This window comes from Tympanuchus pallidicinctus, unplaced genomic scaffold (genome assembly GCF_026119805.1).
Source record: "Tympanuchus pallidicinctus isolate F22 unplaced genomic scaffold, pur_lepc_1.0 scaffold5, whole genome shotgun sequence".
Taxonomy (NCBI): domain Eukaryota; kingdom Metazoa; phylum Chordata; class Aves; order Galliformes; family Phasianidae; genus Tympanuchus; species Tympanuchus pallidicinctus.
In genome coordinates this window covers 38806617-38834600 of record NW_026294769.1, presented here as the reverse complement: position 1 = coordinate 38834600, position 27984 = coordinate 38806617, and the positions used below count along the sequence as shown (strand labels likewise).

Here is a 27984-nt window from a genome sequence, read left to right as displayed (position 1 = left end):
CGCGGCGTGTTGCAGCCGGACAGCGGTCCGGGCGGCTCCCGCCTCCCCGGCGGCGCGGAGTTCCTCCCTTTTCGCCTCCCGCCGCCTTCGTTATCTCCTCGCCCCCGCTCCCGCCGGGGGCGCGGTGCCCCTCCCGTCTCCGCCCCGCGGGGAGCCGCCCCAGCCTGGCTGCCCAGCGGGCATCCGGCCTCCGCGGAGGCGGTGGGCGAAGGAGTAAAAGCGGGCCCCGAGAGTGACCGGGGGTTGGAGCCGGAGCCGCGGCCGCTGGGGGAAGGTGAGCGGCGGTTGAGGGGCCGGGTCTGGCCGTGTGGTGTGAAGGGTGCGGCCCGGGGCAACTCCAGCCGCCGCCGTGCATCGAGGGGGGCTGGGAGCGGCTGGGCGGGCAGGCGAGAAGTGGTCGCTCTGGCTGCTGAGCGCGGTTCCCGCAGTTTCTTTTGGGAGAAAACGTGATCCTCCTCCGACTCTGCTGAAGGAGTCGCTGATGGGGCTGCCGCCGCCATGAGAAGCGAGGCCACTTCGTGTTTCCAAGCAAGAACAAAAAGCCCTGCTAAATTCCAGCGTCCTTTTAGATCGCGGGTGCCGTTAGCAGCGTTTCTGGCTTTTTATGTTGCTGCTGTTGTTTTTTACGGCGGCTTTGCTCGCTGTGGTGCAGATGCTCCCCGCGAGTGGCTGGCGGGGCAGGAGGCAGCGTTAATAGGGGCTTGTCTGAGTGAGACCCTAGGAGTCAATGGAAAGAACCGCGTGTTAGCCTGGTCTGTAAGCATAAGTCTATGTGCTGTAGTGTTGGTCAGAGGAGATGTGCCTCTCTCATCTAGTGAGAATCCATAAGCAGCTCTATTAAGAAGTTATCACTGAAATTAGGTGTTTGGCTCACACTGCTTGGCAGGAAACCTGTTATGAATGTCAGCTAACACAAGGCCTTTAAGGGTATGATTGTATTACAGAAAGGTTCTGCTGCTGATTTGGCAGAGGTTGGGGCTTTGTAGTACAGCATCCCACTGCGTTTTTGCATTTGGGCGGTGACAGCTGTCAGAGCACATCAGACTAGGACGGCAGGTTGAGCTGTTTGCTTCCAGGAGGACCTAATCAGAGGATGTCGCTGGTGATTCAAGAAAGCAGCTTGCTTGATTTTGTAATTTTAACTGGGCTGACTCTAGGCAGTTCTAAAGTGGGACAGACCAAAATGATTCTATTAGTAGCGCATAAGAACTACCTTGGGCTTTTATTCATGATGGCCATGCCTGTACTTCTTTGAGCGATGTGATGGTGCCAACCATCCCTTTTTCAGGCCAGTACCTCTGATAAAGTGTTAGGTGTAACAATAACATAACGCTTAGGCTGGATACAGAGTATTCCTGTGGAGCTCAGAACATATGCTGGACTTGTTATGGGAAGAGCAAGTTTACAGCTGGGAGGAGACCTTTGTCTGTTAAATGCTAAGTCAAGTAGTAGGGGGGATGGCTGTCCGCATGCTGTGCTATGTGAGCAAGGCTGTGGCATTAGATCAGGAAAGTGTTTGCTGCCTCTTTTCATCACTCACAATACCACGCATCCAGTTTAGAGCCCTACTGTGCTAGAAAGGGGCTGGCAGCCTGGAGGAGGTCCAGAGAAGGGCCAGCAGCGGTGCTGGGTGTCACATCAGATGGTGTCTGTGGAGAGGTGGAGGGAGCTGCCTTCATTTAGCTTACAGAACTTAAGGGAGATCTTGCTGCTCTTCATAATGAATAGTTATTTTGGGGGCTAGATGCTTTTCAGCCAAGGCAATAGGTACAAATTGCAGCAAGGGAAATTCTGACTAGAATAAAGAAAAGCATTTTGACTATGAGGGTGATCAAGTGCTGGATTGGTGGCTGGAGGAATCTCTGTCTGTGAAGGTGTTACAGACTGGACTGGACATGACTCTAAGCAACCTAATCTAACTCACTGGCAGACAAATGTTGGGTTAGCGCTGCCAGGGATTCTTTCCAATCTAAATGATTTTGTGATCCTTTCATGATTAGGAAGTAGGGCTTTCAGAGTAGGATTCACTGTCCCTAAGGGAAAGAAGTACAATAGATACTACCTACGTGTTTGGCAACAAATGATTTTTATTTGTGCTACTAGTTAGTGCATACATTTGCAAGCAAACTTATAAAACTGCAGCGATTGCGTTTGAAGTATTGCATCTAACATTGCATGCAGAAAGCCAAGTCATGTTTTGCAAGGCTGGCATATGTGGACAGGACTTCAAACTTTCTCGATGAGGACTTGGTATTTGGAGAAAGCTGCAAACGATTAAAAGTAATAGGAAGGAATGCATAGCTTTGAATTATATTTCAAGATGTATGATCACCTCTGAGTTTTAAAAAGGTGTTTCTGTGGCAGAATTAATTTCTCCATATTGTTTTCTAGCTAATAGGTGGGATGCTGGGGGAAGTCCATAACAATCTGGCAAACATCACAGCATTGAATCTTACTCTTCAGTACTGCTAGGTCTCACAAGTTGTATTTCTTGCACTTGGCTGTGTTTGCTGCTGCCAGGTTGTGGAGTTCATATCTGACAACTGGAATGAGAACTGTATAAGCCTGGGTTGATGGAGCAGGCATGGATCGTGTGAGCCAAATCCTTTTATTATTATTTTTTCTTAAATAAGGAGTTTTCTTAAGCAATGTGGGTAGAGGCAAATTTCAAAATGGAAGGAGAAGGAACATCCTTGCTATATCAAAATAGGTGAAGGAAATGAGATTGGGAAGTAAATGAGATGATTTCTGCTTCTGTATCTCTTTAATGTGAAAGAAAATTGATCTGATTCTTTGTAGTTGTTGATATTGAAATTCTGATAGATTTAGTCAAATGATCTCTCATCAGTCCCTTGGTGCTTTCAAAACAGAGCAAGAGCAAAGGAGTGAAGGATACACATATCTCTGTGCATAGGAACTCTGCAGTCGTACATTGTATGTCACATTGTAATATGAAAATAAACTTGTTTTTTTTTCAGAAGTGATTGTTTCTAATCTCTCTAACAAGTCTGCATTATAGTTGCAAAATGCTTTTCTTCTTTGACCTGATTAGCAGTTACTCCAGGTTTTGACCAAAACTTTACTAGGCTCAGAAGTTTTTTTTTTTGTTTTTGTTCCAAGGTGTTACTCCTTTTGTTGTGGAACTCCAGCTAAGATAGAGCCAAGCATACAGCTTGTCTTGGCTTTGTGAGATGAAGTGATTACAAAGTAGAACCAGAACCATGGAATGTCAGCCCAGAGAGATGTATCTCAAAAACTGCCATGGGAGAAGAAGGCTCTTATGCATAAACAGAATTAAACCAGAGACCTTAATGCTTTTAGAGAACTTTTTTTGATTCATCTTCTTCCTCCTTTATGCTGCCTCTCTGCATTGTGCTGTGGGACTTGTATTTCACTCTCTGTCCACGTACAAGTGCATTTGAAGGTCTCTATATGAGTGTGGCCACGCTCTTACTGAGTCATGTCTGCTGTTAGTGGAAGTGTTTGGTGTTGTTGTTTGTCTTCTTTTTTAGTAGCACTCAATTTGAGATTGTACTGATTCCTGTGTGGCAAATGGTATATGAATCAGATAGGTTTGTTGTGTGATTAAACACAAAAAAATTGTCTGTTTTCTTTAAAGATTTATTCAGTTTCTTCTTTTCTTTTAGATAAACAGAAGATGATAGGGAGCAATGAATCCTCTACTGAAGGACCAGTGCCTACATCCTACTTAACCTTCCTGGCTTATTTACTGGGAGAATGGACTGGTATAGAACACACTGAAACTTATCTGAGTTATGGAGTCTACCTTTCATGGGTGCTTTTTCCACTTGCAATAGCTTTTATACTTCCAATAGCTATCTTCTTCTTCTGCCTCAACACTTCCCTTCTCCTTCTTCATATTCATAAAAGGAGGAAGAATGGAGGACGTTCTGGTGATGTTTGGTATGGTGCAAAAGAAATGTTGGCTAACCTGTGGGATGGACATGGGAGAATATGGCATGGTAAGCAAAATCTGATTTCTCTCTAAAAAGCGCTGACTCTCGGTTTATGGCTTTGTCTGTGAGGATTATCAGTTTAAATTAAATTGCTATTGCTGTTTATTGACTGCCAGTAGTTCTTCAACTTTGTGGGCCTGGGAAAGAAAAGAAAGAATTGAGACTCTTTTGGTTGTACAGTTTTGTCTTATGCTTTTATTCCTTTGCTGCTACTGCTTTCATTTAGCCAAATAAATGCAATTTAAAAAAATAATCTTTTTAACTGTTAATAACTACGCTTGGATTTTCTTTTTCCACAAGTGACAGCTACGTTAAAACTTCATTCCCTGTGTCTCAGGAATTATTTAGCAAGCAAGCCAAAAAAAAAAAAAAAAAAGATTGAATATGTAAACACTGAGAGCTAAATACCAGTTCCCTAATAGCTAATATCTCTACATTTGTTTGTGTAATTTAACTGCATGTAACTGACATCGTGCCAAATGTTGTCTGAAAGGGGCACTTGGTGTCGGTTTGCTCTCTAGTTACCACTTCAACACTTTTGGGCTCTCAAGTCAATTCACAGAGGCCTACTTTTTGTATTTTCTTTCTATGTATTTTTGACAACTACTTTCTCTAGTAGAAGAACGTCAAAACTAAGGGCTCTGCTCCTTGTCCCTCTGCTGCTATATCTTTTCTGAAGATAGACTTAATAAATGATTTGGCTTCTTTCTAAGGAAATCATAAGCTTCTTTCAGAACCGTTCATTCTAGATGCAGCTAAAGGAGAAAGAGATGTTTAAGAGCAATTTACATAAAGAACAAATCCATCTTGAAAATCATCTCTATTTGTTCCCCAGTCAAAGGGATGAGGGTTGTCAAGGCATTTATAACCAGATGGTGCAGCGGCTGTATCAGATTGGCTTTGTAAGACTAAGATTTAGCTTTTGAATCTGAGAAAGTACACTAGATCAAAATCAACAGCTACATCAAAGAGCTTAAAATTCTCACTTCATAATGAAAAGCTATTTACTTTTCTCATACGATTTTTTTTTTTTTTAAGGCCTTGGCTTTTTTCATCCATAGTAACTTTTTCTCTTTTATAAGGTCTGACTTCTTATTTCACAGAAAAGATTTTTATCCAGTCCCTCATCTACTATTATGACTTTTCTTTCTGCCCTGTCAACTGCTTCTACTTCTTTTAGTAAATTATGAAATGCTCTGTGATTTTTATTTTTATTTTTTTAATTTTTTTTTCCCACTTGGTTAATCAGTATGTTGAGATTTCAGGAAGTTCTTCCTGAAATCTCAAAACACTGAAGGTGGGGTGGGGGGGGGAAACCCCAAACAAAAGCCCAACCTTGTATGTGATACCTGTAATTTTATTATGCAAATGCTAGCCACAGCTATTACTCTGGTTATGCTCAGATAGCATGGAGCACAGTTAGTGGTCGCCTACAGATGGTTGGTAGATGTATATCTGTAATAGGCATTGAAAATAGAACAGTGGGAGAGAAGCCAAAAATACAGACAGAAGTTTAAAAAGGGGGGGGAGGGGGTGGGAGGCAGGGAGAAGGATTTTCACACCTGATTACTTCAGAAGGAATGAGATTTAGAGAAGAGCAACAATACTGTAACAGAACTGTTCAGTGTAAACTAAATGTATAAATAAATGTGTTCTGAGCTGGTCCATTTTATTGTTTTGTGCTAGCTGAATATTCTTTTCAGCGTTAACTAAATGAGAAACGTAAGTTCAACACTTGTATGTGTTCATGTGTGTTTCAGTTGAGCATATAAACTCCCAAGAGCTTTTAGTGCTTAGTGATGGAAAAGTAGTCTAAGTATAACTCTGAGAGAGATAACAAAGATGAGTCTCAGAACTTGGGATTAAAAAAGACACATAAATGGGTGTTGTCATGTTAAACTGCCATTAACAGTTGCTTGCAGCAATGAACTTGATTTTGAAAGATAGGTAACAGCTTGCCACAGTAGTGTTTCAACACTCCTATTCAGTCCTTATTTTGATTTATCTTGAATGATTGATTCAGAGAACTACAGCCTTGAAGGCAGTGAACTGAAAAAATAAGATAAAATTATGCAATAGTTGAAGAGAGCGAGGCTGTTAGTTCTGTTGTTTTCATTCTCTCTTTAAATAGAGCTTTAAATAAGGCTTGTAAACATGAAGCTGTGAAAGCAACTTAGTAAATGCTGCAAGACAGCTCTTGACATTTTAGCAGTCACTTTGCTCTAACACTTCTCAGTAGATACTGGTTTCAACTTGCCAACTTAATGCAAATTAGTTTATGTAGGATAGAATTGTATCGTACTTTGATATCCTTTATGCCTTTAACTTCTAACAGGTTATGAACTTCATGGGGATGAAAATATTCCAGAAGGACCAGCACTTATTGTGTTTTATCATGGAGCTAGTCCTGTTGACTATCTCTATTTCATGGCTAGACTTCTTATACGAAGGAAGAGATATTGCCACGTAGTAGCGGATCATTTCGTCTTTAGATTACCAGGTAATGTACTTCAGTATAAACCATCAGTCTGAGAGTTCTTTAAACTTTTTTTTTTTTTTTTTTAAAGATTGAAGTTATTAAAATTCATTGTACAAAGCTTACAGAACAAACTTTCAGGCAAATATTGTTAGTCTGTTGGAACAACTGTTCTTAGTAAAGAGTGTGTTCTTATCAAACAAGAACAAGTTTATGCAACTGGCATCTCCTGCAACTGCGGAGATGGTTTGCACTCCAATCTGGGCAACACTTTTAATAACTTTAGAGTGTTCAGAACCAAAGAGAAGGAGATAATGGGAGAAAGACTTGTCTCTATGTTATTCAGTAGCCAATACTCCATAATATGTCTATTAATATTTAGGCATGATTGTTAATTAAAGGTGAGTTGGAGTGTACTCTCAGTTGACACTGTGAGGTTAGAACTAGTATTCAGAGTGACTTCCCAGAAAGGAACTGGTAGAAACATCATGAAGTTCAGCAAAAGCAAATATGAAGCTTTGAATTTTGGATGAAGTAATCCCATGTGGCAGGACAGATGGGAGCCTGGGTAGAAAGTAACTGTCAGAAAGGACTTCAGCATTCTAGTGGACAACAAAGTGAACATGATCATCTCTGTTGCAAAGGCACAGTGTGAACTCGACTGTGTGCTGGTCTTTTTCAGCCTGAGTGTAGCCAACAGGTTAAAAGGAGTGATTCTTTCTCTTGATTTGGCACCTGTGAGAGCACATCCAATGGTACTGTGTCCTGTTTTGTACTTCCCAGTTGTACTTCCCAGGGATATTGTCTGGAGGCTGAAGCGCACACTATTTATTTGGTCTATAACAAATAATGGTGGAGGAAGATATTACTGCTGTCTTTGATTACTTAACTGTGATGTGCAGAGAAGATGGGGTCTGACGACTCTTTAAGGTAATCAAAAATAGGATGATAGGAAACAGAGGCAAGCTGCAGTTCCTAAACTGTAGCTGGGGAAAATCTCTAGGGATGGAAATTCAAAACTGCTGACTGAGGCCCTGAATAGGTTGGTCCAGTTGGACAGCTTGGAAGGGTGTTCAGGGAGGATAAGCCCAAGGGGCCCAGGTAATTGATTCGGATTGTCTTGAAGTCTGCACAATAATCTGTGGCTGGCAGCCTAGATAGATAGGGCTTCTTTTGTGAATCAAAGCAAAAAGATGGCCATCCTTTTGTACTGGTACTTAGACTTTCTGATCTTGAAGCTTCAGATAAAATGGATGCCTTTCCAGAAGATGTTTTAATTAACCAAAATTTGCTAGACTTGATCTAAGAGAAATGGAGGGAAAGGATACTTGGATTAGACGATGTAATGATCATTCTGTTGTTAATATTCATAAATATGCTATGAATAGCTGTGAGGGAGTAGCTTGCCCCATGAACCTGAATCTCATATGTGCCAGTTTGCAGTTGTTAATATGGAGTCTCACTGCCTCCTCCTCATCAGGCACTTTTGTACCAATTTAACTGTGATTAACTGGATTGTATTTGTAGCATGTTGCTGTGCCTCTTGAGGGATGCATGGGCCTATAAGGGGTCAAAGAAGCTTAAGTCTTGACAGATACAGCTTGATAACTTATGTAAGGGAATTTAATCTAATAGAAAAAACTCTTGTAGATACCTGGAATTTCCTGTTGAACACTGGAGTTAAATCCAGCTGACAGGTGGTCGTGAGTGGTGTTCCCAGGTGTTGGTACTAGGGCCTGTCCTGTTCAATATTGATGACATGGGATTGAGTGCACCCTCAGTAAGTTTGCATGTGACACTGGGTTGAGAGGAAGTATATATCTGAGGATAGGAAGGCCCTTCAGGGGGATCTGGATAGGCTAGATAGCTGGGCTGAGGCCAATGGGATGAAGTTCAGGACCCAGCACTTGGTCTTGTTGCACTTTTACCATAACAACCCCATGCAGTATCTTGGACTCTTCTTTGGTGTGTGTGTGCATACATAATCATTCCTCTGGACTCAGCACTGGTGAGGCCGTACCTCGAATATTGTGTTGAGTTTTGGGCCCCTCACTATAAGAAAGACATTGAGGCCCTGGGATGTGTCCGGAGAAGGGCAACGAAACTGCTGGGGGATCTGGAGCACAAGTCCTATGTGGAGCAGCTGAGGGAGCTGGGATTGTTCAGTCTGGAGAAGAGGAGGCTCAGGGGAGACCTCATTGCACTCTGTAACTTCCTGAAGGGAGGTTGTGATGAGAAGTTTGGCCTCTTCTCCCAGACGACAAACAGGACCTGGGGAAATGGCTGCAAGTTGTACCAGAGGAGGTTTAGATTAGACATAAGGAAGAACCATTTCTCTTAGAGAGTGGTCAGGCACTGGAATGGCTGCCCAGGGAGCTGATGGAATTGCCATCCCTGGCAGTGCTCAAGAGGTGTCTGGATGAGGAGCTGCGAGAGATGGGTTAGTGCTTGTGGTGGCAATGGTAATGGGAGGACAGTTGGACTAGATGATCTTGGGGTTGCTTCCGACCTTGTGATTCTGTGATTCTATATAACAAATGTGTGTTCATAATAATAAATATTCATAGTCTTAATTGTTAAACTGAGGGTAAAAACACCTGATGATCTGTTTTTGAGATTTAAACTTGGCTGGATCGGTTCTGTACCTTTGTTTGTGGCTGACTGAGTTAATTTTGGGCTCTGTGGGAAACTTCAAGAAAGAGAAGTAATCTTTCTCATGTTGCTCAGTGACCTGAAGTTCCCATTTCAGTATGCAGTGTGCACAAATACTGCACAAGTTTAAAATACATTAAAATAAACATAATTGGTTTCTTTCTTACACCTTTTCTTCATTATACTAGCTGCCTAAATTGAGCTACTTGTCCAAACGTGTCTGTCTGATACCTGTAAGCAATTTTTGCTGTTCTGTTGCTCCTTGACGAGTGGAGTAAGTATGACATCTCACATTTAAGATATGAGTTTATGTAACTTTGCAGTTTTAAACTTCAGTAAATGTGAGCTCTTCATCTAATTGCATATGCGCAATTCAGGATCCCCAGGTTCCTCTGTGTAGTGAAAGGCCACCTGGATGCTCACAAACTGAGCTGCAGCAATCTGGAACACAGAGAAAGCTATGTTTCATTTATCATTCTCCTTGTGCACAGACTGCTCCTTGTGTGCTAAAGTAAACAAAACAAAAAAACTCGTAATTTGCTGATGTTTTCTTTTATTGAACTTTATTATGAGTGCATCACATTGCTTGAAAAGTAAAGCTTGGGCAAAGAGAAGGTACACCACAGAAAACAACTCTGAATGTGGCATACAGTACTTGACTTTTTTTTTTTCTTCCAGTGTTTTACTGATTTATTTATTTATTTATTTATTTTATTTTGAGGTAGCATCTGATTTCATGACAGAAAACCTAAATTTTCAACTTCTTAAATTGAAATTTACAAGCATAACTTTGTGTCAGTCCTTCTAGAAATATCTTTGATTTGGGATATTATGCTATTAGACTAGTTTTAGCCACTGTGTTCTGTCTTGGGAATTTGTACTCAATGGTAGTATGAATTAACATTTTCTGTATTAATGTTGATTTTACCCTGCAGGTTTAAAAACGTTTATTGAGGTACTTGGCATTATGCATGGACCAAAAGAAGTATGTGTCAGTGCTCTGAAGAAAGGCTATCTGTTAGCTATTTCTCCAGGTGGACTTCGGGAAGCACTCTTCAGTGATGAAACATATCCTATTATGTGGGGTAATCGAAAGGGCTTTGCCCAGGTGGCCATTGATGCAAAAGTGGTAAGTATGAAGTATCATGGAAGAGAACCAAAAAATGCTAGCTTCTTGTGGTTCTTTCTTCTAGGGGAAGCTGTTTTGATTATCAAATATTTGGTGTTAGACTGCTGAGTGACATGAATGCAGTCTACTTGCTTTTGTAACTAAATTTCATGGCTTGTCCCATTTGACAAGAATGTTTTGGAGTCATCTAAGAATACTGTGGTTAAGAAATCCAGAGTTTAAAAGAGTAAGAGGTGAAATCGAGGACAGTTTCTTGATTATGAACTTGTTTTATGCCTGCCTGGTTGGGGTTGTTCCAGCTCAGCCTCTTACCAGAATAACTGGAAAGCAGCCACACATTGCACTTCTATTTCTCCCACTGTTGAAATAGGCTGTAAATCAGCAGACCTGCCTCTGCTGTTGTTGTACTCATACGAGAAGCACTGGTGTTATGTACTGCATTGGTATTTTTGTGCTAGTGAGGGATCTTTAGGGCATACAGCAGCAACAAAAGATGCTGCTTATTAGTGTGAACTGTTTCCTCTTCAGTTCTTTTTCATATAAAGCACTGTCTATGATCACTAGGCGTGATTATTTGTATGGGACCAACTATGGAGTGCACATAAACACATAATATATTTGAATTGCAGCTGTTTCAATAATACTTTTCATTCTCTCTCATTCTGTATTTATACTTGAAAGATACATGCATATGTCTGCAGGTCTGCAAATACCTCATTTAAAGTGGTATCACTCCACAGGTTTTGTGCTTAAACACTGCCAAAGACAGACTACTTAAATCTCTGGATTTTATACCCAAGTAGAATATTTTTAAGACCTACTTTTAAATGGGTTTCACTTTTAACCAGGGGGAATGTAACGCATTTTAAGCAGGATACTTTCAACAGATTCAGAATTTTTGTAATGCTTTGTAACAGCATACGAAACTCCATACCATAATCTAGCAAATTCAACGATGCTTGGACTGCTTATCGTTATTTAACTGAATGTACGCTCAGTTTCCTTTCTGCACTCATAAAGATCGTGCAGCTTCAGTTTCCCCCACTTCATAGAGATGCAGAATAGTACTGGAGGTAGAATGAAATTGATGAGGAAAAAAAAAAAATAAAAATCTGTATTTAGATTGAAGAGGAACTTTAAGTCACCTTTAATCACGGGTATAACTATTCGTGGAAAGAAAAATGTCTGAAAATCAGTACTGGGATCTTCAACTTCCTCAGATTGTCTAATTTCAGCAGTTTGTTTACCAGAAATATTGTCATCTAAACCAATTTCTAAGTAAGATGTTTTAAAGATGATGGTTCTGGAATAAGGAATTTTATTACCATTTGGTTTAGGCAGCTGCACTTTTTTAATTCTCTACAGCTGCACTGGATTATTTACAAACTTTTTTTTTTAAACATCTTGATGCCTGTATGAAAAGTCTCATTTCCGTATGTTTTTATTAAAAAAAGCTTAAAAGAATGTGGATGCATGAAAATCTTAGCATTCTACATTTTGATCATTTGTTATAAATTGATGTTGGAAAAAAAAAATACGTGTAGTATAACCTTCCCCTCGTCACCTCGTTCTTGCAATTCTTGACAGCTGTTTGCAAGTTCAAAAACAGTAATAAAATCTGGAAATAATGACACTGTTCCAAATGTTCATCAGCAGAAATGAATCATGAGCCTGTACAGAATATGAGACATCATGTGCAAAGCAACAGTCAGCGCAGTAGAGATGAATCAGACAAGTTTAGGGTCCCAGGCCTGTGAGTTCTTTAAGCGTAACTATAAATTAGGCAGTCATCTAACCACTGGATTCACAAATGTGCAAGTACTTCTAGACAAGAGGAGGCTTAAATACTCCATAAGTTCTGAAGTCCTGTACTGCTTTAAGAATATGGACATGCTGAAACCTTGCTGTGTTCTCCAGGCTGAAACTTCATGGCAGAAGGTGGCAAAAGAACTTAATGAATCCTTGTTTTGCTCTCTGTATGTCCTTGTCTGACAAACACTTGAAATTAATTTGTGTGTTGGGTTTAAGTGAGGTAGCAGTTTTCTAGATAGTGTTATCTTCATTAAATTCTTAATATGTTTTTTCCCTCCTAGCCCATCATTCCTATGTTTACACAAAATGTTCGAGAAGGCATTAGGACATTAGGAGGAATAAGTAAGATATTTTACATATATTTTTTGTAGTTTATTTTTCCATATGTGTTTAGCCTATCTTTGTAGAAATAATCCCATATAGATTTGAGAATTGACAAAGCCTTATATCTTGAGGTTTACTTGCTAATGCAATGCAGGGACGTGACTAGGATTCAGTGTCAGCATTAAGTGTGGTATTAGCTCATCTCAGTCACTCTCAATGTGACAATGTGCTTTCCCAAAGAAGTAGAAGAAAGGAAAAAAAGTAGCCAGAAAAAGGCAGATAGGTTTAAAATATTGTTTTGCTCTGCTGATAAATGCTGGACATACTCTTAAGTTTTCTGCTGTTCAGAGGCAACGGTTTGCAGTTGACATTTCCTTTAAATAAGCTCTTAAAGCTCTGTGCTTACACTTAAACTTGGTAACGTTTGAAACCTATTTCATCCATAGTTGTTATACAGTGCACCACTAAGTCTGTAGTTCCGTACCAACTCGGGTTTGCTTGCTCCTTCCTCATCCTTTTTGGGAATTCTTGTACACTAATAGATGGGTATATATAGATGTCTGAAGAGCCCACCTTTGGGATGATTACGTCTGCCTCTCTGCTGATCTGACAGTGCTAGCTCTTCCCTTGCCCCCATTCTATTTTGTCTATGTGTGTCTTCCAGCTTGCTATCAGGAAGAGCCTGAATAGTCTCCTCCATACTGCGTGTTCTGTTTCAAATTATGCCATCATCATTTTCATCAAAGATCTGCAGGACAAAACAATTCCATTTCTCATTCTCTCTAATTAAAAGCTGAATACTGGATGGAGAAAGCTCAGACATCAAATACAGTCATGCAGAATGAGTCACACATTCTTTATGATGTTCTACAAAAATTAAGAGCATTGTTACTGTTTTCAGAATAATTTTTCCAAACTGGAAGAGGCTTAAGCCAGAAAGATAGATGCTACTTTTATTCTATAGCATGGGTGCTAGAGGAATTTACTTCTGTTGATTGCTGGAGACACTACTTTAATTTCAATAGTTTTTTTTTTTTTTTTTTTTTTTTTTTGAGATTGTACACAGAATAATTGACATTTCAATCACTAAGATCTTATCTTTTTAATATAAGGGAAAATTAGCACCCATTTTACAAGAATGCAGTTCTGGTAGTGTTTAGGATAGATGCTTAGGAAGTGACGTGATGAAGAACTACCCTCATAAAGCTGATGGAAATACCAGTTTTTCTTCTGTTTGTTTTCTTTTCCTCTTTGTGTAGTGTTTTACTCTAACCAGCTACTTCCTTATAGAGCTACTGAGTCTTCCTCTGCTTTGACCTCTTTGCAGCTATTCTTTGGGGGAGATGTGAGTGTGGAAGCAAGTCTTTTGTTAGTGTTAATGCAGCCTTTGGGAAATGAAAGCCAAGAGTAGAACAGTACTTTAGATGACATGCTTAAGATTCTGGGTCATGGGCTGGATTACTCAACAAGCCAGTTTCAGTTTTAAAACATGATGGGGAAAAAAAAAAATTGCAGAGTAATCTCAGTCTCTTTTTCCCCTTCCTTCCCTTTATTTCTCCCCTACTCCTTTTGTTCTCTTTTCCCTCCCGTCCTCCCTATTTTTTTTTTAACCTTAGAAATACTTAGGAAGCTGTATGAACGTATTAGATTGCCAGTAGTTCCTATGTATGGCTGGTTTCCAGTCAAGCTTCGTACGTTTATTGGAGAACCCATTCCATATGATCCAAATATAACTGCTGAGGAACTGACTGCGAAGGTAAGATAAATATACATGTAAATATATATTTTAAATATTGACTATTCTGATCAAAAGCACTAAAATATTCTTGTCTGGGTAATGATTTCTGCCGTGGAGGTAGTTGAAGTCGATAGAATTGTGCTAAACTTTGGACTTGCTTAACTTCCAGTGCCCCTCTTCAATGCTGTCTTTTATTACTACATCTTGCAAATGTTCTTGGCCTTTTAATGTCAATCCTGTACTCTATTTGCTTCAAGAAACATCTTGCGTTAGAAATTAAGGAAGTTCAGTCACCTAAGAGTACCCTGGGGTGGTTTAAAAAAAAAACAACACGATATGTTCACTTCACCCAGGGAGAGTGTTTCTAGATCATTTAAAAAGTTACCAGCGAAGTCTTTCAACTATAGCAAATCTGTGGCCACAGACTGATATTCCATAAAAAAAACCAAAAAACAATAAAAGCCATGTAATTCCATGGTTTTGAAAGTCTATTTCGATTTCTGTTTCCTCCAACTTCTCTCGCAAGAAATTTGTTTTAGAATGTTCGCTTTCTTCAGTTTAGGTGGTTTGTTAATTGTGAGGTCCTCATATTCATTCAGCTTCATGTTCATCAGCAGATTTCACAGTGCAGAGATACAAGTCAGGTAAGTGTGGGTATGGAGCAGTCAGACTGAGGCGGCCAAAACAGCTGTATTTGAAAGCTTCACAGAGGGTCATTTGTTTCATTCTGAAAACTTTACCCAAGAGAAAGGGATTTTCTTACTGAATTGCAAGTATCGATTCAGTTGTCTGTCATCACTTGCTTATCCTCTGATTAGATCTCTGCAATATGAAATCTTGAAATGTCTGCATTGCCTTGTTTGTGGAGAACTGAGTGCATCCTTTGGGAGTTCAGTCGGACAGAGCCTCTTAGAGAAGTGCTGGTTGCAGAAGGAAGGTGTTTGAATCACTTGCTGCCATGCTTTACTTTTGAACCTGTACCAAGGATCACTTTTCTCCTTGTTGAATGCTGGTTTTCCAAAGCAAGTAGGTCACTGTTCTGTCTCTGGCCTTAAGAGTTTAACAGTCTGTGCTCCTGTAGGCAGAACAGGAAAGTTACTGTTACCTCACCCTAACTTTTACTTATTGCTCTGTTTTTTGGTGTTCCCCACAGAGCTATTATGTAACAGAATGGCTGCTATTAACTTCTTGGCCTGCAACATTTCTGGGTGAAAGTACTGCCGATATGCACTATTTTAGCTGTGATCTAAGCATACTTTACTGGACCAGCTACTTCAGGGGACTTACATGCAGCCAAGACACAGTTGTGTTTCCAGTGCTGCTTCTGAGTTGGTGTAGAAGCAAAGTTCCTACATACTGAAAGAGTATTACTGATGCAAACCTGGGCATAGACAGTAGTTTCAGGGTTGTAGCAGTATACAGATACTGACGTGCATTAGAGATCTAGATCTCTTTGGTAGTTTACTTCAACATCATTTTACTATTGCATATCACTGATAGAGCTTGTGAACACAGCTACCAGAGATAAAAGCTAATTGTTTTCTAGCTTGTTTCCTAGCAATAATCCCACAGACACATCATGTGGGCTGAAATAACACTGAAAATAGTGTTGTCTACTTGCAGAAGATCTCCAATATAAAGATGAAAAGATCCTAGAAATTATGTTAACACATGAGCAACGTAAAGATGACCCCAAACTTTTCTCTTTCCTTGCAGACAAAAGCAGCACTCCAGGCTCTAATAGCCAAACATCAGAAAATACCAGGAAATATACTGAGGGCTTTAATGGAACGATTTCAAACACGACAGAAAGAAGACTAAGGTCTTCTGAGTAAGCTACTATTTAGTTATGATATTCTTAAAGTCGTATTAATAGATACTGTCCTAATGATGCTGTTGTGTATTTTAAGATGAGACACTTTTCCCCTGTCCAGTGTCAGGCTTGGAAAGCACAAACTTTAAGTAATCCCTGATGAGGTAAACTTAACTTTTGACAAGTGCATTCCTTCATTGAAAATGTTTATGCAAAAATGACGCTGCACGTCTTTATATGTTCATTCTCTTGTCTTTCTTTTTCCTTCTATTTCTTTTCACTCCCCTCGCCCCAGTCCCATAGTTGCTACTTAACCTGGATGTTAGATCCACTATAGAGCTGAAGTCTCACTGTTTTAATCATTACCACTGCAACTAGCTTATGTAGGCTAGGTTAACTGCAGCTATTTTCATCAGTAACATCTTTCTTCAGGTTGTTACTTCCATGCTGCTGAAAAATCTGTTGCTGATGGAAGCAGTTAACTTTTAGTGGCCTGCAGAACCACTAGCTATACCTGTAAAACCTGAGGTGGAAAATGTTTCATTTTACTGGGTTTGCTCAGAAAGTATTTGCATGAGTAGAGAGTAAAAGAACTGCAGTGAACAAAGCAGACTTGTTACAGAAACCACTCTGGTGTGTAGAGGGAATCACCACCCTGCAGCTTGGCTACTGTTTCAAGCTGATCCATAATGGATATTTACCCTCACCTGTAGTGCTGTCACTGACTGAATACTCAGTGATTCTAAATCTGCAGGTTGTCCTTTGAACAAATGAACCAAGCACTTACACTTTAAGAAATGGAAATGAGATGAGTATTTGGTAACACAAGCTCAGAATGCTTTATTGTAAAGGAAACTAAGAATGAATACAATGCTCCTTTAAAAAGAGATAATTCTTTGAAGGACAAGGTGCACATATATAGATAATATAGTATATATGTTAACTGTTAAACCTCCATATTTTCAAACAGTTTGAAACAATCAGACTTGAGAGGGAAACTGTATACTTTGATTAGGTAAAAATAATTGAATGAACAGGAAGGAGTTCTAGAATTGGGCTTATAGTAAATTACTTTTTTTTTTTTTTTTTTCTTGAACTAAAACCTACATTTTTACTGTCAAGATAGAAAATGTCTGAAATGTTTCCTCTGATTGGCAGCAAGCATGATCTACAGTCCTTAAACTAGTAACTGAGAATGCTTTATTTTTGGGATGCGGACAAATTCCTTAAAGAAAGTCAAAAAAGGTTTTTCTTTTATATTGTGGTCTTGTTTCAATAGTGTTGGGTTTTGACTTTTTTTCTTAAAAAACAAAACAAAACAAATGAACAAGAAACCCAACTTCAAAAAAAAAGAAAAAAAAATAAGTAGTTGTATTCAAATTAGTATCAATTCCCCTAAACACTTGAGCACATGCTCTGGTTTACTCTCCTTGAACTGAACAACAGTGGGATTATATAACTGCATGTGGATGATCGCCTACATTAGAATAATATCACAGTATGCAGTGATATTCTTAGAGTCTATGACTTGAAAAACCCCCAAAGATTACTTGTTTTATAATGTTACTTAATACCAAAAGCCTTCTGTTGGTGCTGAATTAAGTTTTTTGAAGCTTGGGTAAGAATTGTGTTATATTGAAGCAAATGCCCATTCTGAAGCTCTGAAAATGGTTTAGATTTTATTTAAAGGCAAGATAATCCTTCAGTTTTAGAAGAATTTATTTTAAAAACATAGTGTTAACACTGTGCATCATTAAAACTGATAATGCCGAGACACTGCATTGGAGTGAAACATAGGTATGACTTTATTTTTAATGTCTGTCTTGAGGAAAATGTTCTTCTATGTTGTGAAATTCTCAAAGGCAGCTGAACAAAACTAAACATTGAGGTTGTGTGTATGTAAAAGAAAACTCAGACAAAAAGATTCCAGTATGAATGAATGTGCCTTTTGTGATCAGAGACCTTGTAAAAATTTGTTTTGCTAAATGTTGGATGTTTGATGCAATTTTTGTCCCTTTAAGATGAGTATAACAAATGAAGGACAGTATTGGTACTCTTTAAGTGTTCATATTTGTATAGGTCTTTCATATTTATTTCTATATATAAAATTGTATAGAAGACACCTTTCAAATAAAATTGACAGTTGGAACAGGCTCTGAGGTTTCATGTTGTGTTTGAACTAAACAAAATTATTCATGGCCTGCGCTGTTGAACCTTTAGTGGTTTTGAGGTGTGTGTAATATCCTTGGAAAGCTGTTCCCATCTAGTATCTGAATAAGGGGTGGTAGAATCCAAGCCCACGAAGGAATGTATTAAAGAAAAAAGTAACTTGGACAACAGTGGAAAATGGGACAAAAATCATGTGGGGAATAAGGTCTGAGTTCTAATAGTTGTATTCAGTTCTGCAGGAGGCCTTACGAGGCACTGCAATACCACTGTGGTTATATTTATGATCCTGTGATAGAAAGTAAGTCATAAATACTGACGAATAAGATTTGTTTGTACATATTGAGTGTTTAAATGATTATCAATGATTTTTCATTGAAAAAGGGGGGCAGATCTGGAGACTTGTACAAATAAGATTAGAGTCCTCTTAGCTGATTTAGTTTACTATGTGTTAGGCAGAATTATTTAAAAGAAATTTTCAAAGTGTTATTCTGGAGCACTAATTACCTGATTAGCCTTTGGATAGGCTGAAGACTTTCCAGGTTTCTCTGTGGAAACAGCACAACCAGGATGCACCTTTTTAAGAGATTGTTTGGGAGTAGAGGTGGAACGACTACAGTACTGATAGGTATTTGTCATTATTTCTCAGCAAGATAACAAGCCTCCTACCAGCCAGTTTACTGTCCTGTTGTGCAATAGCAGAGCTCAGCCTGAACATCTATTATTAGGATGCTTTCTTATGAAATTAATCATTATACATAATACAAACTAGAGCACTTAATCAGCGTTGTCAACACAATTGTGTGGTTCATCTCGTATACTTGTCCACCAAATCCAGTACCACTATGTTACACTCTGAAGAGAAAGATACAACTATGGTGACACTTCAATCAGCTCTGCAGTGTTTAATCCCTATTAAATCTGTCATAAACACTAACTTGGCTTTTTTTATATTATTTTTGCACAAAAAGAAAAGTATCAAAAGTAATTGTGCATGGAATTGCTGTATGAGCATTACTGTGGAAAACATGTAGTAAGAAAGGTAATCTCCAAAACATTTCTGCTATAACTTCATGAGGCTGTCTGATGTCACTTATCTTCTCAGTTCTGTTGACTTTGTGTCTACAAAGGTCTTCAACCATACAGATCAGTGATGCTAGCACTTTTTTCATTATTTTCTTTTAACTCAAACAATGAATGGTCTCAAAGCAAATTACTCTTCTCATTGTGGGTTATTTGCAATATTTGCTTGCCTGCTTTTATTGAACAGTTTTATTGTGCACAGACTACTAGGATCTTGACTTTTGGTCACTGCATCCATTCAGTTCATGTCACATGCTCCTTCCTAAAACCTCTTTAAATTGTTGTAGTGATCTCCCCATGTTGGAAAATTGATCACTTAAAACATGCAATAGGCTTCCAGATTGTAGGATGCATTTGTTTTTAAACAGACTTTTCTATACTTTGTCACCCTTGTGTGTGTGAAACATTTCATGTAGTTGGGATGCCATTTGGAATTAACATCAGGCTGCACACACAAGATGAAGGCAGTATTTTTCTCCCCTTCTATGAAGCTGAATCAGCTGCTATAGAGCAGAACCTATTCTATCAGGCCTTGTGTTATAGTCACCACATCTAAACAAGACCATTTAATTTCACTCAGGTATTTCTGTCTGACACACACAGTAAACAGAATTGAGTCCTGTTGCAGATACCCCTGTTCTTCATGTATCCTAGAATGAGTTTTTCGGGTTTTTTTGCTAATATTGGTTTCAGGTGTTGAGTCTTTGCCATGCTCAGAGTAGCTCCAGACTTCCTTTGGTTGCTACTTACACAGGAACAAAAATATAAAACCCAATAGGCATTTGTTAGTTCTCTTTTTGATCTATTTGAAGTCTACCAAAGATACCTAGAGGTGTTGCTGAGCTTCTGTTGCAACTTTTGTGATTGAACTGCCAGCTCTCTGGGTGTTTCTTTAATGGCCAGATTTCCTTAGAGTATGAAAACTACTTTTCTAATGGATCAACCAAAATTTGGAAGTGCTCTGTCCCTTCTGAAATGGATTAGTTTTCTATTGTCTATTGTAGACTGGATTAATTTTCTAAGCTAGCTAGCACAGCAGTCAAAGGCTTGCTTGGCTGCTTTTTTCTTCTTTTGGCTGCAGATTTTCACATTCCAGACAAACTTTTTGGCATGCTGATTTTGCTTTGTGAGAACTTGAGAGAAGAAGTGTCTTGTAATTTGGCCCAGTCTCTGAAGGCAGTAATAAAAAATATGAAACGACCCACAAGTGAAACAATCACACCCTGACCCCGAACTAAATCTGGAATGCTAATTCTGGACAATCTTGAGTCAGATTTCATAGAAATAAAACTGCCTTGCCCTTTTTAATCCTTGCAAAGACCTGCTGCTGGCAGCTCTCGTGTTTCCAAGGCTAAACGTGCCATCTGAGTTGAGCAATCATGGGGAGCTTTTGGATGAAGTATTCTCAGGAGAAGTGTTCAACAGCCCTGAGGGCCTGTTGGGAGCATGCTAAAAAACCAATAAACTATAGTGGAAGATAGCTAGTAGTCAGTCCCATAGTAGGCTTACTCATCTGGCAATAGGACATCAAGGGTAGCTGTAGCTCACTGAAATCCAGCTATCAAGCATGCTTCCTACCAAATTTCTCTCTCCACCAGTAGTGTTCAGTGGCTCAGGTATCCTCAGCTATCTTCCTCAGGTATGGCTTAACAGACACTAGAAATTACGGCTGGGGAGCTGATTCAGTCAAATTCCAGTCTTTGTGCACATCTTACCACCACACTTAATGATTCTCCTGAGAGCAAACCCTACAAGGGAAACCTTCTGGCAATTAAAAAAGCTTTATATAAAAGAGCCTCTGGTACTTTGTGTTATACGTATGGTATCCACAATACCATTTTTGGAAGATGATAAGGTTTCCACATTGCAGCTATGATAGATGAACTGGCAGAGCTCTTAACACTGTGCAAGTTATTCAGCCCTTCTGGTGGAACATTTGGGTTGTGTATAGACCTGACGTTGTGCTGATCTCACCAGTTTTCAGCTTGCTATGGTGTTACTCTGTGCCTGGTGCCTCTAAATTACTTTTGCTCTGCAGAGCTTTCCTTGTGTTACGGATGTATGGTTTGGCAAACCATTGGAAATTTGCTTTTGTTGCTGTCTGCTGAGAGGTACAGAGAACTCAGCGTGTAGGCAGCTAAGCACCTACCAGTGTGCAGCAACACATGTAACAGAGCAGTGGGAGTAGAGAGATGACCTAAAAAGGCAGACAGAAAATCTCAGCCAACAGGGTGCATTAATCTCTCTCTTTTTAAAAAATTTCTTTTGTTTTTTGTTGTTGTTTTTTTTTTTTGTTTGTTTCTTGCTTCTTAACTTCTTCTGACCATTAATGGCTACAGGACCAGATACTAGCTAATCTTATTACTTACTCAGCACCATGTCTATGTGTGTGCATGATCCCATTTCTTCTGTGTAAACAGGAACCTGGAACTTACTTCAGCTGCTATTGCAAGAGGAACAGCAGGCCATTATTATTCTATCTACCTGCTGCTTTGAGAATGTCAAGATGATATCTTTCATACTTGCTTTGTCATTATTCTGCTTAATCATTTTTTATCAGTCTGTGGACTAAGTAGTTTCTGTAGATGTGCTGATTTCTAATAGAACTTCTCTTAAATCAGACAGCAAAACATGGGGTGTACCATGACAGCAAACAAATAGGTGGTTCCTAGAGCCCAAGTTTCAGATGTTCATACAGATTACCTACAGTGTAGGAGCTGACTGTATAGGAACATTTTTTGTTTTTTTTTTTTTTTTTATCAGCTGGAAGTTATACCTCTGGAGGATTTGGGCCCCATTTCCAATGTCTAAAATGTACAGCATCCACATTAGCAGCATGCTCACATTCAGACAAATAAAGCCTGGAATGCTCAGGACTGAAAGGAGCATTGCCACTTCAACAAACATTTGCAATACTGATTATTCTGAGCTCCAGAGTAACACACAAAGGAACAGCAGGTTTGACAATGGGGGAAACACACATACTCATATATGAGGGATTGTGAGCTACCAATTTCACCCAGAGAAAAGGGGGATCACTTTAAAAAGACCAATACTCTTTTTGGGGTTGTTCTTCAGAAGGAGTTTTGTCTCCTTGGCAAGCTGTCCTGTTTCACCAGTCGCTCGTGCTTTCCAGGCAGTGTGCCAAGCAAGAGATGACAGAGGAGACATGAAGAAGGAAAACATACAAACCTGTAGTATCAACCTTTTTGTGACAAGATGAGGATGTGCTACCTCCAATTCAATCAGATTTGATAATAAATTACTGGGAACAGCTCCTATTTTGCAACTGAGGAGAGTAAAAGACATTTGGCTATACATCAGTAGGCTGCATCAAGAGAAGGTGGAAGTGATTCATCCCATTGTAAATGCCCTGCTGCTGGGGTGGAGTGAAATCAATGTAAAGAGATTCAGCAGGTGGTGGCAGCTCGTTGAAGTAAATAAATCAAATGAAGAAAACATGACTATTCCCAGGTAATTCATATGCTGGCTATCAAAGTTTCTCTTTCTGAGAACCCATACTGCTCTGTGCATGTGCTGGATTTACCTTTTCTTGAAGTGGAAAAAGCTGAAAGATGATTACTGCCAACAATTCACTGGCCTTACAAGACCCCATAAAAAATGAAAACTTGATCCCACACAGGGCTGAGTTTTGAGTCTTTGCTTTTTGTCCTTTCATTTTTGTCCTTGCAATTTGCTCCTTTGCTTAGCAAACAGTGTTGCTCCTCACCAATTTCTGCTGCCCCCGGCACTGAAATGGATTAATATTCAGCAATAATTCTTAAGTTTGAAAAGCTGTAAAATGCAAGATAGCTCAGTGTTGCTCAGATATTGCAGTTGTTCCTGTTTTTAAGATGGAAAAAACAAAAACAAAAACAACCCAACATGTTTTATACTCCCGATCTGCAAAGACCTTTGCTTTCTGGATGCTTGTTTCAGACTTCCCAATACAGATGCAATAACTGCTAGCATGGAATAAAATCCAGTACTGCATTGCCTTTGCAGGCATCTAAGGACAAACACAGGAAGGATCTTTGCACGGGGAAGTTTACAGTGTGAACATTTTGCCTTTTTTTTTTTGACTTTTATTTTTCCCTCAGGCATATTGGCTGAAAGTTTGCAGCCAGTGTTTCTGATGTCAGAAACAATGAGGGCATGAGAGTTTAAAAGCGTTGTTGCCTTGGCGTGAATGGAAAACCACACTGCTGAAGCAGAGGTTATTCCTCTGAATATTTCAGTTGAGCTTCTCTGGGCTTTAATACCAAATTCTGTGTTTGCATCCTGACAAGGCGCAGAAGAAGCTCCAGTTGGGGCTGCATACCAGTTAGAACAGCAGTGATGTGAAGTGGCACATAGAGAGCAAGTTATTCACACAGCTTGATATGGATTGAAAAAGCCAGCATGGGAGGAGCCTTTGCTGCAGAATAACTTAAATCTGGACATTTGGAGCCTGTAAAGAACCAAGAGACAGCACACATACCTCTCTATGCATGGGCAGCAGCTGGTGGTGTCCAGCTCCATTTCTCACTTCCCCATCATGCCAGGCTGTGCGTCTCCTCTCTGGCTCTTCCTTCTCCTTCTGCGTGACCGGACCTGGATGCTTGCAACTTCACTTCTGGGCACCATGTCTTTGTGTATTTGTCCCTAACTCAGGCAATTGTAAGAGATATAACAAAGAGATCTTGAAATCAGAAGCTTATCTCTTTCTTCTTACTGCACCAGGTGCCTGGTAAAGTAAACAAGTAAATCATCTATCAAGAGATCTGGCTTCCTGTGTGAATTCAAATGGCACCTCCTTAGAACTGCTTTTGAATTGAGATAGCAGATAATGCAGAGCAAATTATTGCTTCTGATAACTCAGGTTTCAGAGAAATGTCAGATGAGTTCTTCAAGGCAAGCTGTAATGAACACAAGGCTTTTATGTTCTTCCAAGATTTTTTGTTTTTCTCTAAGGCTGCCCTGTTTTTTCTTCTTCATCCCTTAGGAAATAGGAGAGCTATGATCTCAAAATATGTTGCATGTGTGCACAGAAGAAAAAAGTACTCTGAAGGATAAAAGTGCTACTGAACACTTCCCTTCCTACTTCAATTCTGCTTCAGGCAGAAAGAGAAAGAGAGCACATTATCTCTGTGCACAGGAAGAAGCATCCTGTGGCATAGAATGCTGGTGAAACGAATTATCTATGCAAAAAAAGTTAATTAAAGAAGAGGTTTTGTGAGATCTGTATTCTCAACAATATTAAAATAAGTTAAAGTTCAACTTTCTCATGTCCCTCTTGTATGCTCTGCTGGGGAATGTCATACCAGACTGGAAATACATTGCAGTGACTTCTCAGCCATAGCTCAGGGAGGGGTGTATCATACCAGGTCATCAGCCCATTTCACCATGTAAACCAAGGCACACACTGGTTTGGACTGCTTCAGATCATGGGTAAACATTCCCACAGTGCAACATGCCTTTGTACAGTTCCATTGGGTTGAATGGCAAGTAATGAATGAAGACCATCACCAATGCTCATGTGCTCAGCAGGAGACACAAGAAACTTTCAGGTTGGCAGTAGCCACAGGTGACATCACATAGGTGATTGGGTAGCTGGATGGGACAGCAGCAGAAGCTTTCCTTTTGGTTCCCTGCTTTCCAGCCCACATTTTAAGCTCGTAACATGATGAAGAGGAAAAGGAGGCAGTGTGTCAGAGGTCCATCCGAGCTCTGAAAATAAATCTGGACAGCACTCTTTGGATCTTTCCAAGAACATTTCTTATTCAATTGCAAATGTTGGGAAGATGTCTGATTGTAATAATCCCTACAGGGAAGCCAAAGATGGAAGTTTTGCTTTGTAATTCTTTCTGTAACAGAGCCTCATGGAGGTGCAAGGCAAGATAAATTACTTTACATGCTAGATTAGTGCACCACTTCAATGAAATCCTGTCCCATTAGGGTGCTGATAAGAAACCTGGGAGATGCATCACCCAGCACAATCTATTAGCTATAGACTGGGATAAGGTGATGAGTCCAAACATAAAAAACTGCTAACAATAGGTAAGTGAAATTGGATAGCTCTAACTTTAAAGATTTGGTAGGTCAGATATTAAAGCAAAAGCCAACCTAGAGGCTAAACTCGACTAATTGGCTACAAGTCACGCATAGGAATTCATGTCACTTTAAAGAAGGACGGGACCATAAGGCGCATTTATTGCAAATTGCCAGCACTGTGGTGCCTGCTGTTGGCTGGGGCAGAGCTGCAACCCCTCGTTGAGCAATAGAGCTTCTCACAGGAAACAAACCAGCCCATTCCCCCTCCATCATACCCCAACACTGAACTTAAACTTCAACCTCGTTTTTCCCTTACACGCTCATGAAACATTGTGCTGTGCATACTGCTCACATGATATTTCCTCATTTTTCATATGTATTTTTAAATGCTATGTTTTATGTCATTTTTTTAGATATGATGACAAGTGACCATATCAAAGTCCGAGAATTTGCATGTCAGCACAAAAGATGAAGCTGGAGGCAAACGGTGACACAGGATACCTAGCAGAGCACTCTGACCAGCCAGAGGAACTGATGTGTGGGCAAGTTTCCTGCTGCTATCAGGACGTTGGTAGGACACTCCTGAGGACGCGAGACCTCTGGCCAAATGCCACATAGGCACAAGGTAACCTCGTAGCTTCTTTCCCACTCTGCGCTGGCATGGAGGGCTGGAATCAAAATCGCTGTGAGAAGGTGACAGCGTTTGAAATGAAGACTCAGATGTAACAGATGGCAAGCACAGCCCCAAGCAAAAGTAGATTCCCAAAGGAAAGCACAAAAACAAATACCAAACAGGCCTTTAAAGTAAATGAACAAACAAACAAACAAAAAGAGAAAGCCTTAAAGGGAAGTTCTTGGAAAAGTTACAAAATCATCTGAGAGAAAAGAAAGATGGGGAGGAACAAATGTGCAATAATGAAAGTGTGCTTTGCATAATGCTGCCCACTCCATCTGAAGGAGCCTCCAGATGTTCCGTGTTACTCTCATGTGACTGTGAGTTGTGAAATAGCTGGTGTGCTGCAAAGTGAGAAAATCAATGCTGTGTTCTAGGCAGCTTCTGATATCAAGGGAACAGCAGAACTACTTATTTGGTAGAATTTGCTTCAGAGCATGTTTCAGAATTAGCTCATCACTCACAACAACACCTTTTACAAGTCGATGTGAGTTGTCTCCTTGGGAAAAAGCAGCTGGCAGATGAGGCAGTCAAAACCTATTTTTCCAAAAGCAGCCTCTGATCTGAACATAGAGACACTGTGAGTATTCAGTCTGAAAAACAAGGGCTGCATTTTTCAAAACTGCTGAGCATTGCTGGGTCCTATCTGAGAGTGCTGGAACTGCAAGCCCTGACCACCCTCCAGAATGATGCCAGAGCAAGCTCCAGCTGAACCACTCATTCCCCACAGACATCATTGCCAGTGACTTTTTGTTGCTGACTGCAGGTGGAAACAAGCATCCATGCTGTGCATGTTGTAAGCCCAGAGCCTCAATGACAATCTAAATCAGAAATAGATGGAGACGACCAACAGGAAAGGCAGATGCTTCTGGCACCAGGCCTATGCTCAGACAACTTTCACCTTAATTTATTGAGACTTTTTTTTTTTTTTTTTTTTTTTTTGTGCAGCAGTGGAATTGATCAAGTTCCAAATCTGTACTAACTATAGAGATACCAAAAATTTAAAATCAGTATAAGGTTAACTTGCTTAAAACTTTGAGATTGCTTGGAGAAGAATCACAGGAGTCCACATATCAGTAATAATCCATTTGCTCAGTTTCCTTATTTATATAATAGAGTACATAAGCTTATCATTCCATGTTTTGAGACTTTATTCTTGAATTGCTGTCTCTGAGCTATCTGCTTGGTTAACAATGCACATATGGCAGTAACACAATGGTTGGTAACACTTACTGTGCTTATTGGTGTGCTCAGGGCAGTACAGCTTATGCTCACAGCACTTAATTAGAACCTGACTGAAAAGAAATGGCTTGATTGCTGGAAGACCCAGTAGGAAAAGTCTTCAGCTTTGTATATGGCTTTCTATGAATGAGAAATCTTTCCAAGTGGGAAAAACTGAGTGCTTAAGAATGAATACAATATGCATGAGCTGGTGTGCCTGACCACAGGTCCGAAGTGCTGCCACAGCAAACAGACTATACAGAATAGCACTTTCCTACTTTCCTGTCTCATTTCTATAGCACAGAATTTAGTGAAAAGATGTGTCTTATAACTGCAGTACAAAGGAAAAGAACTGTCCATCTCTGGTCGGCCTATCCAAGATTCCCATTGTGGTGGTAGGAAGATACAGCTCCCTTCCATACAAATGGGTCTCTGCGTACTTTATGAGCTAAGTTAACTGAGTGAATGTAGTGTTAACTACATATGAAATAAGTAGGAGAAAAAACATACTTGGATAATTTTGCCAAGGCACTTGGGGCTTTTATTACCAAGTCTCTATATTTAGTTCATCAGCAAGTTTTTTTTACAGGAACCGTAGCCATTTCTCAACCTCTCTCTCTCTGTTTTGTTTTGTTTTGTTTTTTTTTTTAAAGTAAAGAGAGGTGAGAACTGCTCTGAATAAGCACTGTTCAAGCAGCCTATAAAAACTTCTCCACTTCTTTCCTTTGTTAAGAATCTATTTAAACTGTCTGTTATCATTGTTTAGCTTAAAAAGAAACTGCTTTGCTTCTTACATGTCACAAACTTACATTAAAAGCATCCTGAAGAAGGCTTTTGCATCAGTGGTCAATAATTTGCCTAAAAAATATGTCAATTCAATTCTTTTA

General features: G+C 39.7%; 1 protein-coding gene across 5 annotated transcripts; it reads left to right on the top strand.

The window, feature by feature from the left end:
- The first annotated feature begins 9 nt into the window (after positions 1 to 9).
- Positions 10 to 27928, top strand: LOC128090708 (transmembrane protein 68). 5 transcript variants are annotated; one of them, XR_008211065.1, is made up of 9 exons: positions 13 to 274; positions 3648 to 3983; positions 6313 to 6477; positions 10041 to 10234; positions 12328 to 12388; positions 13987 to 14126; positions 15825 to 15939; positions 22307 to 22644; positions 25617 to 27928. XR_008211065.1 is itself a non-coding variant. In XM_052703199.1 (8 exons), the coding sequence occupies exons 2-7, from the start codon at positions 3659 to 3661 to the stop codon at positions 15927 to 15929; spliced, it is 990 nt and encodes a 329-aa protein (XP_052559159.1). In that variant the 5' UTR covers positions 13 to 274; positions 3648 to 3658; the 3' UTR covers positions 15930 to 15939; positions 16354 to 18075. The 5 variants fall into 5 exon arrangements, 4 of the variants coding, with proteins under 4 accessions (XP_052559160.1, XP_052559159.1, XP_052559158.1 ...); XM_052703199.1 differs by lacking the exons at positions 22307 to 22644; positions 25617 to 27928 and adding an exon at positions 16354 to 18075; XM_052703197.1 differs by lacking the exon at positions 22307 to 22644 and having other exon boundaries at positions 14 to 274.
- The last annotated feature ends 56 nt before the right edge of the window (positions 27929 to 27984 follow it).

Bases quoted from the DNA above. Each gene is read 5' to 3' on its own strand.
- LOC128090708 (XM_052703197.1), top strand. From the start codon at position 3,659: ATGATAGGGAGCAATGAATCCTCTACTGAAGGACCAGTGCCTACATCC. The intron at 3,984-6,312 runs GTAAGCAAAATC...AACTTCTAACAG, and splicing joins ACATGGGAGAATATGGCATG to GTTATGAACTTCATGGGGAT. The intron at 14,127-15,824 runs GTAAGATAAATA...CTTTCCTTGCAG, and splicing joins CTGAGGAACTGACTGCGAAG to ACAAAAGCAGCACTCCAGGC.